This window comes from Macaca nemestrina, chromosome 11 (genome assembly GCF_043159975.1).
Source record: "Macaca nemestrina isolate mMacNem1 chromosome 11, mMacNem.hap1, whole genome shotgun sequence".
Lineage (NCBI taxonomy): Eukaryota > Metazoa > Chordata > Mammalia > Primates > Cercopithecidae > Macaca > Macaca nemestrina.
This window is the reverse complement of record NC_092135.1, coordinates 120,595,542-120,612,179: the sequence shown is the minus strand read 5'-3', so window position 1 is coordinate 120,612,179 and position 16,638 is coordinate 120,595,542. Positions and strand designations below refer to the sequence as shown.

The following is a 16,638-nucleotide window of genomic DNA, read 5'->3' as shown; positions in this document are numbered from 1 at the left end:
TGAGCAAACAACTCAGCTAGCTAAATACATTCACCATTAAAAATCAAATAGGAAAGAAATTCACAACATGACTCCGACCTTATGAAAACTGCTACATCATGTAAGTTGACAAGAATTTTGAGGACTGGGCAGCTCTGCAATGGATGTGTCTGTGGTGATGGTGGTGGTTTTGCTGCTGTGAGCCTCCACTTGCTGCTTTTCTCTTAAGTGACATTACCATGTTCATAGACTTCTCTGGGCACCAAGAGCAACCCAATGGGAGCTGGTGCTTGGCCCACTATGTCCTTTTAGGGCAGCTGACATTGGGTACAACATGGCTCAGCAGCCTGCACTAAGTTAATTCAGACAGTACCAAGGGCGCAGACATTGTTTGACTTTGGCATGACATTTAAGTAACTTATGACAAAAGATGATATCTAGTCAAATATATTCCTTGTAACTGTCCCTTTCTTATGTAAGAGAGGTCTAAACCCAGATGACCAGGTAGAAGGCTATAGCAGTAGAGTTGGGACCCCACAGTAGTCCTGGTCTTTCCAGCTACATGAAGCTTGACTTCCTGCTTCTGCATAACCTGGAATGTGGAACATCCCTGGTCTTCTGGGGTAAAGGGACAGGGAAAAACAATACTGCCATTTATCTACAAGACTGCTAGATTTAACGGAATCTAAAACTTCCAGTGGGGCTGGGTGCAGTGGCTCATGCCGGTAATCCCAGTGCTTTGGCAAGCCCAGGCAGGCAGATTGCTTGAGGCCAGGAGTTCAAGACCAGCCTGGGCAACACAGCGAGACCCCTTCACTATAAAAATTTTTAAAAAATTAGCTGGGTGTAGTGGTGCATAGCTGTGGTCTCAGCTACTTGAGAAGCTGAGATGGGAGGATTGCTTGAGCCCAGAAGGTCAACACTGCAGTGAGTGCTGATGGTACCACTGTACTCCAGCCCTCGCAACAGAGACCCTGTCTCAAAAACAAACAAATAAACAAACAAACAAATAAAACTTCCAATGGGTAAAAGAAAACACTTATAAAATTAAACAGAGGATTAGAGCCATAGGTCTCAAATAGGAAAAATAACTTCATTGCTGTAATAGTATAACCTTTTAAGTCTTACTATAATTGGCATTTAAGCAGATATTAAGTAAAATTCTTCTATTTTCAGCATTTATTAATCCTCTGCCATTTAGAACATTCTAGAAAACTTCGAGCCATCGTTTCTAGTGGCTGAGCCTTAACCAGGGCAGAGACATCCTTAGAGGCTAATTTGAGTCACAGACTCTTTGCTGCCCCAGGCCCCGGGGAGTCTGGCAGAGGGATTTGGTAGAATCATCTCAGCCCTGGAGAATCATTTACTAGGACATAAACTCCTCTTGCAAACAGAGGATGAGAACACTAATTCAAGCACTGTCTCGTCAGGCAGCCCAGGGTGATAATACATGCTGGTCTCCGGGGATGGTCCATATTATGCTAGTTGTCCTGGTGTCATTATTAATGGTGCTGATGTTCACACTCAGGCATAATCTGATTTAGATGCTAAATTATATGGTCACTTTATTTATGATGCAATTGTCATCTGCTTAATAGGTTTCAGGTTCTCTTAATCTTCATTTCATAAACCTTAAGGTCCCTCAAAGCAGCTTTAAGAGAAAATTCAGAAGTGCAGCCTCTATTTGCTGCCACAGTAGATGGGTAGGAAGAATAACCAGGCCACCTTACCTGGTATCTGTCCATAGTAGAGATAAGGAGGGTGAAGGCGATGGCGGTGGCCGCCATGGCGTGGGTGGACGGCATTCCATATTCAGCAATCAGTCTCTTTTCCAGTTTCACAACTGGAGGGGAGGAGGGACGGGGCCACTTCAAGATATCCTTGGCCACTTGGCCAATGTACATCACCAACTGCAAAATCGAAAGACTGAGGTAAATCTAATCAAATAAGGAAAATGAATGCATTTCCAAGTGTCATGTATATATTTTGGGGTTCTCAGGTTGTTGGCTGAAGGCTCCTTTCTCTCTGACCAGCTACTTGTTGGCAAAGTCTTGTAGGATGTTTTAGTTGGTAAAAAGAGAACAGGCTTTCTGGATTCCATAGGACCACTGAGCAACTAAGATATGACATTAAGGCATATATTATTTATTTTAATCATATATTTAACAAACACTTATGTAGCTTATATAAGTGCTGGGCACCATTCTAGGAGCTTTGCAGATTTTTACTCAATCCAGTAACACCTGGAGAATGCAGACCAATTTTACAGATGAGTACACCATTGCGCACTCATCCACAGGCACGCAGTCAGCAAGTGGCAGAACTGGGATTAGAATCTAGAAAGTCTGACTTCAAAGTCTGTGCTCAAACTATCATGTGATGCTACCTCCAAAACAGAATGGTCCTGCGCTAAAGATAACCTAATACTCAAACTAGGAACCGCTTGTTTTCAAATTTTAACACAAAAGTGACTGTTCTTACTGAAACAGCTAGTAAGATACTTTTTGAATGCCACTGTTGTATGTAGGCAACATACTGGATTTACTGTAACTTCTTTAATAATCAGGAGCATCAGTCAAATAAATGGCATGGGTATTTTCAGTCTTTAAATAAAGACTCAGGTTGGGTGCGTGGCTAATGCCTGTAATCCCAACACTTTGCGAGGCTAAGGCGGGAGGACAGCTTGAGCCCAGGAGTTCAAGGCAAGCCTGGGCAAGATGGTGAGACCCTGTCTCTACAAAAAATTTAAAAATTTGTCAGGTGTGCATGGAATACTATGCAGCCATAAAAAAGGATGAGTTCATGTCCTTTGTAGGGACATGGATGAAGCTGGAAACCATCATTCTCAGCAGACTATCACAAGGTCAAAAAACCAAACACCGCATGTTCTCACTCATAGGTGGGAACTGAACAATGAGATCACTTGGACACAGGGTGGGGAACATCACACACCGGGGCCTGTCGTGGGGTGAGGGGAGGGGGGAGGGATAGCATTAGGAGATATACCTAATGTAAATGACGAGTTAATGGGTGCAGCACACCAACATGGCACATGTATACATATGTAACAAACCTGCACGTTGTGCGCATGTACCCTAGAACTTAAAGTATAATAATAAAAAAAAAATGTTAAAAAAAAAATTGTCAGGTGTGATGGTGTATGTCTGTGGAACCAGCTACTCGAGAGGCTGAGGTGGGAGGATTGCTTGAGACCAGGAAGTCGAGGGTGCAGTTCCAGATTGGGGCCACTGCACTGCAGCCTGGGCAACAGAGCAAGACTCTGTCTCAAAAAAAAGGGCTCGATATGGAGGTGTTTTTTTCTTGTTTTTTTTTTTTTTTTTTTTTTTTATGGAGTCTCACTCTGTTGCCCAGGCTGGAATGCACATTGTACCTAGCACACTGCAACCTCCGCCTCTCGGGTTCAAGCGATTCTCTTGCCTCAGACTCCTGACTAGCTGGAATTACAGATGTCTGCCACCATGCCCGGCTAATTTTTGTATTTTTGTAGAGATGGGGTTTCACCATGTTGGTCAAGCTGGTCTTGAACTCTTGACCTCAGGTGATCCGCCTGCCTCAGCCTCCCAAAGTGCTGGGATTACAGACATGAGCTGCCATGCCTGGCCTAATATGGAGATTTTAAAAATGATTTTTCCATGAGGTCATTAACGAAGACATATTCTCCCTCCTTTTTTTAAAGCAGAAGATAGAAATGAGAATTTGATGTACATGAATACTTCTCAAAAGAAGACATGCAAGTGTTCATATCTACTGAAAAAAGACATGGAAAAATGCTCAGCATCACTAATCGTCAGAGAAATACAAGTCAAAAACCACAATGAGATACCACCTCACACCAGTCAGAATCGCTATTATTAAAAAGTCAAAAAACAAAAGATGCTGGTGAGGCTGTGGGGAAAGGAAATGCTTATACACTGCTGGTGGGAATGTAAATTAGTTCAGTCACTGTGGAAAGCAGTTTGGAGATTTCTCAGAGAACTTAAATCAGAGCTACTGTTCGACTCAGTAATCCCATTACTGAGTATATACCCAAAGGAAAATAGATCATTATACCAAAAAGACACATATGCTCATCTGTTCATTGCAGCAGTATTCACGACAGCAAAGACATAGAATCCACCTAGGTGCCTATCAATAGTGGACTGGATAAAGAAAATGTGGTACACGTACACTATGGAATACTACACAGCCATAAAAAAGAACAAAATCATGTCCTTGCAACAACATGGATGGAGCTGGAAGTCAAAATACTAAGCAAATTAATTCAGGAACAGAAAACCAAATACCACATGTTCTCACTTACAACTATGAGCTAAACATTGAGTGCACAACGACAGAAACATGGGAACAGCAGCCACTGTGGACCACTAGACGGGAGGGAGTAGGTTGAAAAACTATTGTTTATTATGCTCACTCCCTGGGTGCACTATACCCCTGTGACAAACCTGCACATGTATCCCCCATATCTAAAATAAAAGTTGATTAAAAAAAAAAAAAGAATTGGATGCCCATACCCTTTAAAAGTGAATAGGATTATTAACAACAGACTTGTTTATTTTGTCAAGGAGTGAATAGGATTATTAACAACAGACTAATTTACCTTGTCAAAGAAATTTACAGGACAACTTCATAATCTAATATGTAAGAGCAATGTATTTACTTAAGTACCTGCCTTTGCAACTTAAAGCATTGTCTAAGAACTGGCTGTACCAGTCCCACCCAGGAGCTGCTTTAACATGCATCATCTCAGGACCCTCCTTAGAATCTCTCTTTTCACAAGATTGCCAGGTGATTGGTGTGCACAGGGGAATTTAAGAAGCACTGCGCTATACAGTCCTTTTGTACAAATCACTTTGTTGTGGGCTTTAATCATAAAACGTATCTTACCAGGACTGTGTTGATCTTACCAGGGTTTTATTTAGCTCGTGATGGATGGCATTACCTTGCTTGGAACAAAACCCACTATGAAGAGCTATTTCAAAATAATTTTGATTAGTCAACTGGATTGCCGTAGGAGTTCCCACATTCTAGTGCTTTCTTTTAACTCCTTGAGTTGCCGGTTAATTCCATGCATAATTCCAGGAAACCCAGTAACCCCCCGAGAAGGTCTTGCATATGTGTTTGTGCTTCACTGCCACTTTGCTCTGGGCTAGAAACCAAGAACCACTCAGTGTGCACAGCAGGCCAAATCCACAGGCTATAAAGCCTCAGCGACAATTACTCTGAATTCCATAGCTGCAATTTCCAATCGGACTTTGAAACTGAACTTCTTTACCGTTCACTTAACCACCAGGAACTACTCTTCCTGGAAATCAGCTCACTCTTTTTATGTTTCTGCCTCCCTCCTGTGAACCTGTAAAAACCACATCTAACTGACCATTATCTGGGGAGTTGAAAATCTGGCAGGTATTACCGACTACTGGGAATTTCTCAGAAGCTGCTTGAAATATACTTCTCAGTCCTGCTTCTTCCTCAGCCACTAACATAAACAAAATATTATAGGCATAACTACTAATCCCAGTTCCCTCAAAAATACTTAACATTTTCACACCCTAACATAGAGGATAAGGGTAAAAAAATACTGAAAATCCTCCAAAACAGGAAACCTTGAAATCATAAAAATAATGATTGGGTGACTCTCCTTCAGATAAAGTTAAATTTCTTTGAGGTTCATGAGTTCCTTTGTCTTCATTTATATTTCACCTTCTACGTTTGAAGGTTTTGTGGAATTAGGAAAATTATTCATTTTATTTAAAAATACTACAGCTGCATATTATGTCTCATTAATAAGTTTCAAATAACACTGACTGTGATCACAGCTCTCTTTAAACAAGAGAAAATAGTTAGAGCTACATTTTTCTTTTCTTTTTCTTTTTTTTTTTTTGAGACGGCGTCTCGCTCTGTCACCCAGGCTGGAGTGCAGTGGCCGGATCTCAGCTCGCTGCAAGCTCCGCCTTCCGGGTTCACGCCATTCTCCTGCCTCAGCCTCCCGAGTAGCTGGAACTACAGGCACCCGCCACCTCGCCCGGCTAGTGTTTTTACATTTTTTGGTAGAGACGGGGTTTCACTGTGTTAGCCAGGATGGTCTCAATCTCCTGACCTTGTGATCCTCCCGTCTCGGCCTCCCAAAGTGCTTGGATTACAGGCTTGAGCCACCGCGCCCGGCCAGAGCTGCATTTTTCAAGTTGCAGAGGAAAAGTATCACTCTCAGAAGGTTACATCCTGTCTCTGGCATTGCCGTTTGTGACAATGATGCTATGATGAGCCAAGCCTTGCATTCGGTCCCAATCCTTGAGTAGGGAAAACAGTAACACAGTAAGAAGATTTCAGAGGATAATGTGAAAAGGCTTTGAAAAACAATCCACAGAATTCTATGAGTAGGTGCATATATATATGTGTATATATATATAGAAAAACTCTGGTTCAACTGGATGGCCAGGGAACCTGGGTCTGGCTAAAGCAAAATAGGAGAGTTCCCTGACCCCTGTCACAGGATGTGTGACAGGGATGTGGCTCGTCTGTTTGGCTGCAGCTGCTGCTCAAACCCCTTACGGGAGGAGAAGCACGCAGACGAGCAGGGTGCAGGGAGCCCAGGCAAGTGCTCTTGGGGCTCTGGTCCCAGGTTAGGAGTCTAGGGATGTGTGTCTGCAACTCTCAAAGCCCCAGTGGGCATGCTACAGTGCTCTTTTAGCTCTGCCGTCACTGACAGCTTAAGTGTTAACCAGCTCAGTGCCATCTTGGTACCCGGGTTCTTGTCCAGCGTGCAGGAAGGATCAGGTCACACATGGACTTGACGGATGGTGAATACAGGGGTTTTAGTGAGTGGTGGAGGTGGCTCTCAGTGGAATGGATGGCGAGTTGGAAGGGGGATGGAGTGGGAAAATGATCTTCCCCTGGAGTTTGGTTATCCAGCAGCTGATCTCCTCTCCGGTTGTCCCCAGCCGAACTCCTCTCGATGTTCAGACGTTTTTTCTCTTCTCTCCTTCTCTGCTGTGCCATTCTGCTGCTCTTCTGTTTGTCTGCCTGTGGAGCCTGGGATTTGGAGTTTATATGGGTACAGGATAGGGGGTGTGAAAACAGGAATGCCTGTTCCTATTTAGGGCAGTGGGTTTCCAGGCTGGAGGGTGGGGTCTTTGCCAGGGGACCACCCTCTTCTACCCAGTATTTCCCTGTCTCCTGTCTGTATCAAAAGGAAGATGGTTTAACTAAAGGATGGGTAAAGAAGCATCCAGGATGCTGGATAATATGTAGTGGGAACTACTAGGAGGTTAGAACCACTAGAGTTTAAACTGTGAGGCACACTGCTACATATCCACTAGAAGGGCTAAGTTTCCCATTTTCTAAATGAAAATAAAATAGTGCTCATCTCCTAGATTTGTTAGGAGAATGAAATGAGAAAACATATGCAAAACACTTAGTATAGTGCCTGGCACATAGAAAGTGACCGACATACATTACTGTAATAGTCAGCAATTATATTTTTATCCAACAAATATTTATTGGGGACCTACTGCTATGGTCTAAATGTGTTCCCCAGAATTCACAAGACTGACACATCAAGAGTTGGTGAGGACCTGGAGCAGCTGAACCTCTCATACGCCTCTGGAGGAAACACAAAATGGTACCACCACTTTGGAAAATAGTTTGGTAGTTTCTTAAAAAGTCTACTTATATACTTATATGATAAGTTTCTTAACATATATAAGTTTCTTAACATATCATATGATCCAGCCATCCCACTCTTAGGTATCTGCCCAGGAGAAACAAAAGCAATATGACCAGATACTCATATATGAATGTTCACAACAGCTTTTTTTTTTTTGGTTATAGCCCCAAACTGGAAACAACCCAATTACCATTAACAGGTAAGTACAAAAATTGTGGTATAATCACACAACTGAATACTACTCAGCAACAAAAAGAATAAACTATGGGCATATGTTTACAACATGGATGAATCTCAAAATAATTATGCTGATTGTAGAAGCCAGAGCAAGACAAATGACAAAGTAAACAGTACACACTACATGATTTGTTTATATCAAATTCTTGAAAATGTAAAGTACTTTATAATGACAGAAAGCAAGTAAGTGGTTGCTAGGGAAGGGAAAATAAATTACAAATAGGCATAAGAAAACTTTAGGGGGTGATGAATATCATTTTGATTGTGGTAATGATTTCAGGGATAGGTACCTATGTTAAAATGTGTCAACCTGTATATATTTTTATTTTATTTGAGACAGAGTCTCCTCTGTTGCCTGGGCTAGAATGCAGTGGCACAATCTTGGCTCACTGCAAATTCCACCTCCCAGGTTCAAGCCATTCTTGTGCCTCAGCCTCCCAAATAGCCGGGACTACAGTCACGCGCCACCACACCTGGATACTTTTTGTATTTTTAGTAGAGATGGGGTTTTGCCATGTTGGCCAGGCTGGCCAGGTTGACCTTGAGCTCCTGACCTCAGGTGATCCACCTGCTTTGGCCTCCCAAAGTGCAGGGATTACAGGCATGAGCCACCATGTCCAGCCCTCAACTTGTATATTTTAAACATGTGTGAACCCTGTGACTACACTAAAAGTTATTGAATTACGTGCTTTAAATGGGTGAATTGTGTAGTACACGAATTATACCTCGATAAAACTGTTAAATATGTGCAGTTTACTGTATACCAATCATGTCTTAAAAACTGGTTCAGGCCAGGCATGGTGGCTCATGCCTGTAATCCCAGCACTTCGGGAGGCCAAGGCAGGTGGACCATCTGAGGTCAGTAGTTTGAGACCAGCCTGACCAATATGGTGAAACCCTGTCTCTACTAAAAATACAAAAATTAGCTGGGTGTGGTGGCAGGCACCTGTAGTCTCAGTTATTCAGGAGGCTGAGGCAGCAGAATCACTTGAACCCAGGAGGTGGAGGTTGCAATGGGCCAAGATCATGCCACTGCACTCTAGCCTGGGCGACAGAGCGAGACTCCATCTCAAATACAGAAGCAGAAGAAAAAAAAGTGGTTCACATTTTTCTGAAATGTGAGAAGCAGATGTTTGGGGAGAACCTGATGATGAGGCACTATGTTGTAGAACATAGTTTGGCCTTCTGGGATATCCTGGGCAGAGGCCTGGCCTGACCTAATCTGCATGTCTGATGATACCCTTTGATATCAAGAGTAGAGTAGGGATGAGGACATCAGGACTTGAAGGAAGGACATCAGTTAAGAGAATATTGTAAAATCCATGTGAGAGATACAGTATGATATAAGTCAGCAGTAGGGCAGAAGAGAGATTTGAAGAATGTGTTTTTATTTTTTTTTAATGAAAGAATGGCTGATCGGGTTGATGAATGAATGGAGAATGACAAATAGGGAGAAATTACATATGGAAGAGAGGAGAAAGAAATCAATGGAATATGGACTCAGAGGTGATCAGGCACGTAGAAGTGGTTTTGAAGTTGAGAAGGGCTCAGCCCCTGGTCCTCAGCAGGGATGGACGCTCTCCTGGGGGACATTCTGGTCAGTGCAGTGATTGTAGTCACTATTGGCATTTAGAGAGAGGAGGCCAGGGATGCAACATGCCTTTCAATGCACAGGACAGTGCCACTCTATGAAAACTGTTTTTTGTGTCTAACATGACTCTTGAGTGTTCTGCCAGACATTCATGTAGGTGAAAAACCCATCTGTAATCCTCGGAGTTGAGAGCCTAACTCTCTTTTACAAGTAAACACCAAATATTTTCTTGCAGGTTGTGAACACACACTGAAGTTTCCAAGGCCATAACTACTGTGCAGACTGAGAGAAAATTGAACTTTGGTTTATTTGGAACTTTATCAAGAACTAGCCAGGTGTAGTGAGTGGCTCATGCCTGTAATCCCAGCACTTTGGGAGGCCTAGGCAGGAGGATCACTCGAGGACAGGAATTTGAGAGCAGCCTGGGCTACGTAGTGAAACTCCACCTCTACTTTATTTTAAAATTAAAAATTAAAAAAAAAAGAACTGTTCATCATTTGGAGAAATCAGGGTATCATCAAGGGAAATGCTGATTATTGTATTTGAGACTTCAACACTGCATATCTGTGTCCCAGCTACCATCATTGGCACATTCATGGTGATACTGCTTCATAAATAGTAAAGCACATTCAGGGATCCTACTATCCTATGAAATAAATAGCCTAGTGTAGAAATGTTACAACATATACTTATTTTAAAAGTTATTTTTATTTTAAGGAATGCTATTTAAAAAAGTATATGTGTAAGTAGGTCATATTACCTATGAATTTTAAGAAAGTAAAAGGAATATTATAATATATTTAGAGTACAACAAGAGGTGCTATTATACTAATTTTAGTGAGGCAGACACAAAAGATCACACACTTCATGATTCCATTTATATAAAATGTCCAGAATAAGCAACTCCATGGATATGGAAAATTGACTAGAGGATACGTAGGGCTTAGAGGCCAGAAGTCTGAAATCAAAGGGTCCATTGGGCCACACTCATTCGAGAAGTTTTGGGGGAGGGTCCTTTCTTTGCCTCTTCCAGTTTCTGGTAGTTGTAGGTGCTCTTTGACCTGTGGCCACATCACTTTGATCTCCACCTCTGAGGTCACATTGCTTCCTCCTCCTCTTTCTCTTCTTCTGCCTGTCTCATCTTTCCCTCTGCTTTTCTCTTATAAGGGTACTTCTCATTGCATTGGTCTACCCAGATAATCTAGGATGATCTCTCCATCTCAACATCCTAAATTTAATTACATCTACAAGGACCATTGTTCCCAAAACAACAATGTTCACAGATTCTAGGGATTCGAATGTGGGGATACCGTTTTAGAGGCCACTACTTAACCAACTACAGTAAATATTTAGTCAGTGAACCATATGGACCAGGTACTGTCTTGGTTTGGGGGAATACCATTGAGAATAAGATAGACAAGACCATCGTTCTCACACAGCATAAAAAATGAAACATTAGCAAAAAGTCTGCTTAGCTTCTTTGCATGTTATTTATGAGTAAAATGGCATCATCATGCTTTAAGAAAAAAGGGGTACTGGGTCTGGAAGAACCGAATAGTTTTGTCTAAGATTTAAAAACATTACTACAAATGTTCAACATCACATGACATTAGGGAATTCCAACTTAAAACAACAATGAAATACAACTACACACCTATTAGAATGGCTAAGTCCAAAACACTGACAATACCAAATGCTGACAAGGATGTGAAGCAATAGGAACTCTCAATCATTGCTGGTGGGAATGCAAAATGGTACAGCCACATTGGAAGATGGTTTGGCAGTTTCTTATAAAACTAAACATACTCTTACCATATGACTTAGATCTCACACTCTTTGGTGTTCATCCGAGTGAACTGAAAACTTACCTCCATAAAAAACCTGTGCAAGGATGCTTATAGCAGCTTTATTTTTAATTGCCAAAACTTGGAAGCAATCAAGATGTCCTTCAGTAGGTAAATGAATAAATAAACTGTGGTTCTTCCAGACAATGGAATATTAGCACTAAAAAATGAGCCATCAAGCCATGACAAGATATGGAGGAGCCTAAATGCATATCACTAAGTGAAAGAAGCTTGTCTGCAAAGGGAACATACTGTATGATTCCAACTATATGACATTCTAGAAAAAGCAAAACCATGAAGACAGTAAAAAAGATCAGTGACTTCCAGGGACTGAGGAGAGGGCGGGGTGAACAGGCAGAGCACAGAGAAACTTTAGACAGTGAAACTATTCTGTATGATACTGTAAGGGTAGATACATGTCATTCTACACTTGTCAAAACCCATACACATACAGCACCAAGAATGAACCCTAATGTACACTGTAGGCTTTGAGAAATAATGATATGTCAATGCAGGGCCATGGATTGTAACAAACATATCACTGTGGTGGGGAATTTTTTGGTAGTGGGAGAGGTTGTGTGTATGTGGTGTGGGGAGAAGGTATATGAGAACTCTGTACTTTCCACTTAACTTTGCTGTGAACCTAAAACTTCTCTTAAAAAAAAAAGTTGGCCGGGCGTGGTGGCTCAAGCCTGTAATCCCAGCACTTTGGGAGGCTGAGACAGGTCAGGAGATCTCGACCATCCTAGTTAACACGGTGAAACCCCGTCTCTACTAAAAAATACGAAAAACTAGCCGGGTGAGGTGGCGGGCGCCTGTAGTCCCAGCTACTCGGGAGGCTGAGGCAGGAGAATGGCATAAACCCGGGAGGCGGAGCTTGCAGTGAGCTGAGATCCGGCCGCTGCACTCCAGCCTGGGCGACAGAGCGAGACTCCGTCTCAAAAAAAAAAAAAAAAAAAAGTTTATTTAAAAAAGTCACTGTGGCGGGCCAGGCATGGTGGCTCACACCTATAATCCCAGTACTTTGGGAGGCCAAGGAAGGTGGATCACTTGACCCAGGAATTTGAGACCAGCCTGAGTAACATGGTGAAATCCTGTCTCTACAAAACATGCAAAAATTTGCCGAGTGTGGTGGGGAACACCTGTAGTCCAGCTATTCGGGAGGCTGAGGTGGGAGGATCACCTGAGCCAGGGAGGCCGAGACTGCAGTGAGCCATGATGCACTCCAGCCTGGGTGACAGAGCAAGACCCTGTCTCAAAAGAATAAAAATGACTGTGGCAGCAGAGAACTATTTCTTCATTTAATTATCAGTTAAAGAGTATAATGATTAACTCAATGTGTGGCTTGCCCTAAGTGGAGGGCTTTTCTCTGTATTGTTGAAGGGGCCACTTTCCTAAAAGGACCCAATTAAGTTCCATCATCTATCGTACTTCTTTGGGCTGAGGCCCCAAAGGCCTGTGCATGAAAGCAAAAACCCGTAAGGAGGCAACACGGGAAGTAATTATAGATCATTAACACCTTAGCAAACTGGCTGGGGGCCCCCACATGGTATTCAGGGATGGCATGGAAGTCCCATAGGTTTTCACAAAGGGGAATTAGCCTATTTTCTTACTTCTGCTCTGAATGCAGGATAAATGTAACATACAGGTAGAAAGAAAATCTGGTTCTCTGGACAGTCTACCATTCATCCCAGGCAGACGAAAGGTTTTCCGGGGAACCAGTGCAGTCAATATGAAACTTGTCCTTACAGTGTGGAAAACCTTCCAGCATGGGGTCTGTTCTGGACGGCTGGGCTCATACGGGGACGGCAGAGAAAGCAGCACTTTTTCTCTTAGTGTAGTGGTCCTTTCTGGTTATTATAATAAAAAATGACAGTGTACCATGTCTAACAGATTTCCAATTAGCCAGACTTTATTCTTTACACTAGCATAAATAACACCTAAAAAGTTTTGAAAACAAAATATTTTGAAATAACATTATTACTAGTAAACCAGCCATGGGATTTTTTTTTTTTTTTTTTTTTTTTTTTTGAGATGGAGTCTCGCTCAGTCACCTGGGCTGGAGTGCAGTGGCGCGATCTCGGCTCACTGCAAGCTCCACCTCCCGGGTTCACGCCATTCTCCTGCCTCAGCCTCCCCAGTAGCTGGGACTACAGATGCCCACCAAGATGCCCAGCTAATTTTTGTATTTTTAGTAGAGATGGGGTTTCACCATGTTAGCCAGGATGGTCTTGATCTCCTGACCTGGTGATCTGCCCGCCTCAGCCTCCCAAAGTGCTGGGATTACAGGCGTGTGCCACCGCACCCAGCCCCACAGGATTTTAAAAAGCCAAGCCACACTTCCATTTTTGGCCCACATTAATATAAGATGCTTCTCCTCCTAGCTTCTTCTAAATGTCTGCCTTCAAACTTTTCTCTCTGTTAACATCTTCCATTCCCTGAAGGAAAACAGGACATGATGAACTGTTTTACACTACGTTTACATTTTTGTATACACTACAGAGCTGCCCCTGTTTGTCTTCATCCCTGCAAAATACCCTCATCTCAAAAGAGTGAAGCCTCCATGTGATCATAATAAAAGCTAAGTCCTCTGCAGGATGAACAGAGCACCAAGAGCCTCTTTTCAAATTACACCCACCATATATTAAAAAAATGGAAAAATCCCAATAGCTTTTTTCCTTCCCTTGGCTACACTCATAGCTCCCTCCACCACGGAGAAATAGCCCAAGTGGTGCACTGTCAACTAACTGGGGTGTATGATTATTCCTCATGTCTCATGGGGTAGAAACACTGCAAACCGCTGGGATTTACAGTCTATCTATGGGCTTGTTTCCAGAAGGTCAGGAACTGGTTATGTCATTGACTGTTGGAGGCAAGAGAACAATGAGTTATAACCCAAAGACCACAGCCTCTCTATCAGTACATACCTATCCGGTTTCCTAATTTATCCAAATGCATCTCATTCCCTTTTTTTCTCAGTTTACCAGTAAGGTGACTTGGATAAACAGACAGCAGACTCTCATCCATTCCACTCCCAGGTGTATCCCTGAGAGAATGGAAAGCACCTGTCCTCACTGGAACTTGTATGTAAATGTTGTTAGCATTTGTTAGCCTCATTCTTCTCAGTTTCCAAAAAGTTTAAACAACGCAAACGTCCATCGACTGATAGGCAGATAAACAAACTGTGTTATATCTTTACAATGGAATATTATTTGGCCATAAAAAGAAAGTACTGGTGCATGCTACCACGTGGGTAAGCCTTGAACATAGTAATGCTGAGTGAAAGAAGTCAAACATGAAGGACACACATTGTATGATTCCATTTATATGAAATGTTCAGAAAAGGCAAATCCATAGAGATAGAAAGTAAATTAGCTATTGCCTAGGGTAGTGTGTGCTAATGGATATGGGGTTCCTTTTCGGGGGGTGAAAATGTTCTGAAGTTATATACTGGTGATGGTTACACAACTTTGTGAATATGCTGAATTGTATACTTAAAAAGGATGACTATTATAATATGTGGGTTATATCTCAAGTTTAAAAAGAAAGAGAAGCCAGACATAAAGATAAGTCCTGGTATGCCTCTTCTACGTGTTCTTGAAGTCTCTTGTTCCAAAATGTTATTGCAATGCCTTCACATATTGATTTCAGAATGGAAGAAGAAGTAAGCTATTGGAACTATCAATAGTGTCGTCTTCAAAAATCCAGTCCAATTCTGCCCATCCACAGGGCACTGAAGTGAGTACATACCAGAGAACTGCTGAAAATCCACTACTCAAAACCATAAGTACACAGGATTCATTTTCAGAACAATTTTTAGCTTTAGAGGCTTTCTTTAAAAGCTACATTTATTAATGCCTAAAATGTTGCTCTTATCAAAATTAGTATATCATTATATGTGATAACAATTATACTGATTTTTTTGTTAATACATAATAGTTATACATATTTTGGGGGTACTTGTGATATTTTGACACATGCATACAATGTGTAATGATCAAACCAGGACAACTGGGACACTGGTCACCCCAAACATTCACTCCTTCTTTATGCTGGGTCATCATGGAAGCCTTTCAAATCAACACTCTTACAAAAAAGAGATTGCACTAGATTGTGTTTTTGTTTATTCAATGTTCAGTCTTTTTTTTTTCTTCCTTGTAATACAAAGTGCTCTGTGGTCTCCTATTTAGCATCTGGGAATGAATTAAAAGCAATTCTTGGTGATGGTTATTTGGAAAGATTCTAAAGGCTACTGTTTACCATCCAGTGTGAGAAGCTATTTCCAACTGGTGAACAGCCACTCATACTTCTGGCATTATTTTTATTTTTTAAATTCCGAGCTTTTTTGCTGGGTGTGATGTGTGTGTGTAACACTGGAAGAAGCAATTTTAATTTCAAATTAGTACAGTGTTACTCATGTCTAAACCACCAAAACAAAGCAAGCACCAGGAATCATAGAAGATAATCAGAAAACTGAGATTTATATATTTCAAGTTTTATAAAAATAAAATAACTAAAGCACAAACAGTAGATGAGAAAAATTAAGTTACAACCTTTTCTTATTCTTTCCAATGTTCTCTTCTTTTAAGCTCAGCTCTGCTTTGGAAATTTTTGATGACAAACACAAAAGATATAAAGATTGTTAAATCACAGATGTATATATAGGCCTAGGAAAGCCACTTCCCACCTCTTGAGTCCACCTTTCATTGTAAGAAAGGAGTTGGGTTAAATAATAACTAACTTTTGTGCAATGATTGTGTTTAGTGTGTACTTTCACAGACATCTATTTTTATGTCAACATCATCCCTGTTTTTACCGATGAGGAAACTGATGCATAGACAAGGTGAGTACCTTGTCAACAATAATGATGCCAGTGTAGAGAAGCTGGACTTGAATTTGGTTTTCTGATTCCAAATTTTATCACTGTTTCACCACACCATGCTGTCTAGCATCTCATAAACTCACTACCGAATCTAAGTCAATCGAGGGTATATGTATAATACCTGAAAATAGATATCTATGCTATAAAAACCCAAATTCTATGATCTTAATCCTTTAGATCCATCCAGAGCTCAATAGAGGATGCTGAGTGTCCTTGGGGCTGAGAGATTAAGATGTCACATCTGATGAGAAAATTGCTTATCCCTACCATCCCACCAATGAATAGTCCAGAAAGCTAGGATCTGTGTCCTTGACTTGCCATTAGACAGACATCATATCCAAATGACTCCCACTGAGTGAATGGGTGTCTTCAGTCCTAGGAAATGTAGAGCACACTCAAACATGAAAATCATGCATAAGCT

At 41.5% G+C, this 16,638-nt stretch overlaps 1 protein-coding gene across 1 annotated transcript in view; it reads right to left on the bottom strand.

The window, feature by feature from the left end:
• Window positions 1–16,638, bottom strand: part of LOC105481305 (sphingosine-1-phosphate phosphatase 2) — a 149,748-nt gene that overhangs the window by 48,112 nt on the left and 84,998 nt on the right. Inside the window, exon 3 of the mRNA XM_011740808.2 lies at window positions 1,710–1,889. Within this exon, the coding sequence (XP_011739110.1) occupies window positions 1,710–1,889 (180 nt within the window). The remainder of the gene's footprint in view (window positions 1–1,709; window positions 1,890–16,638) is intronic.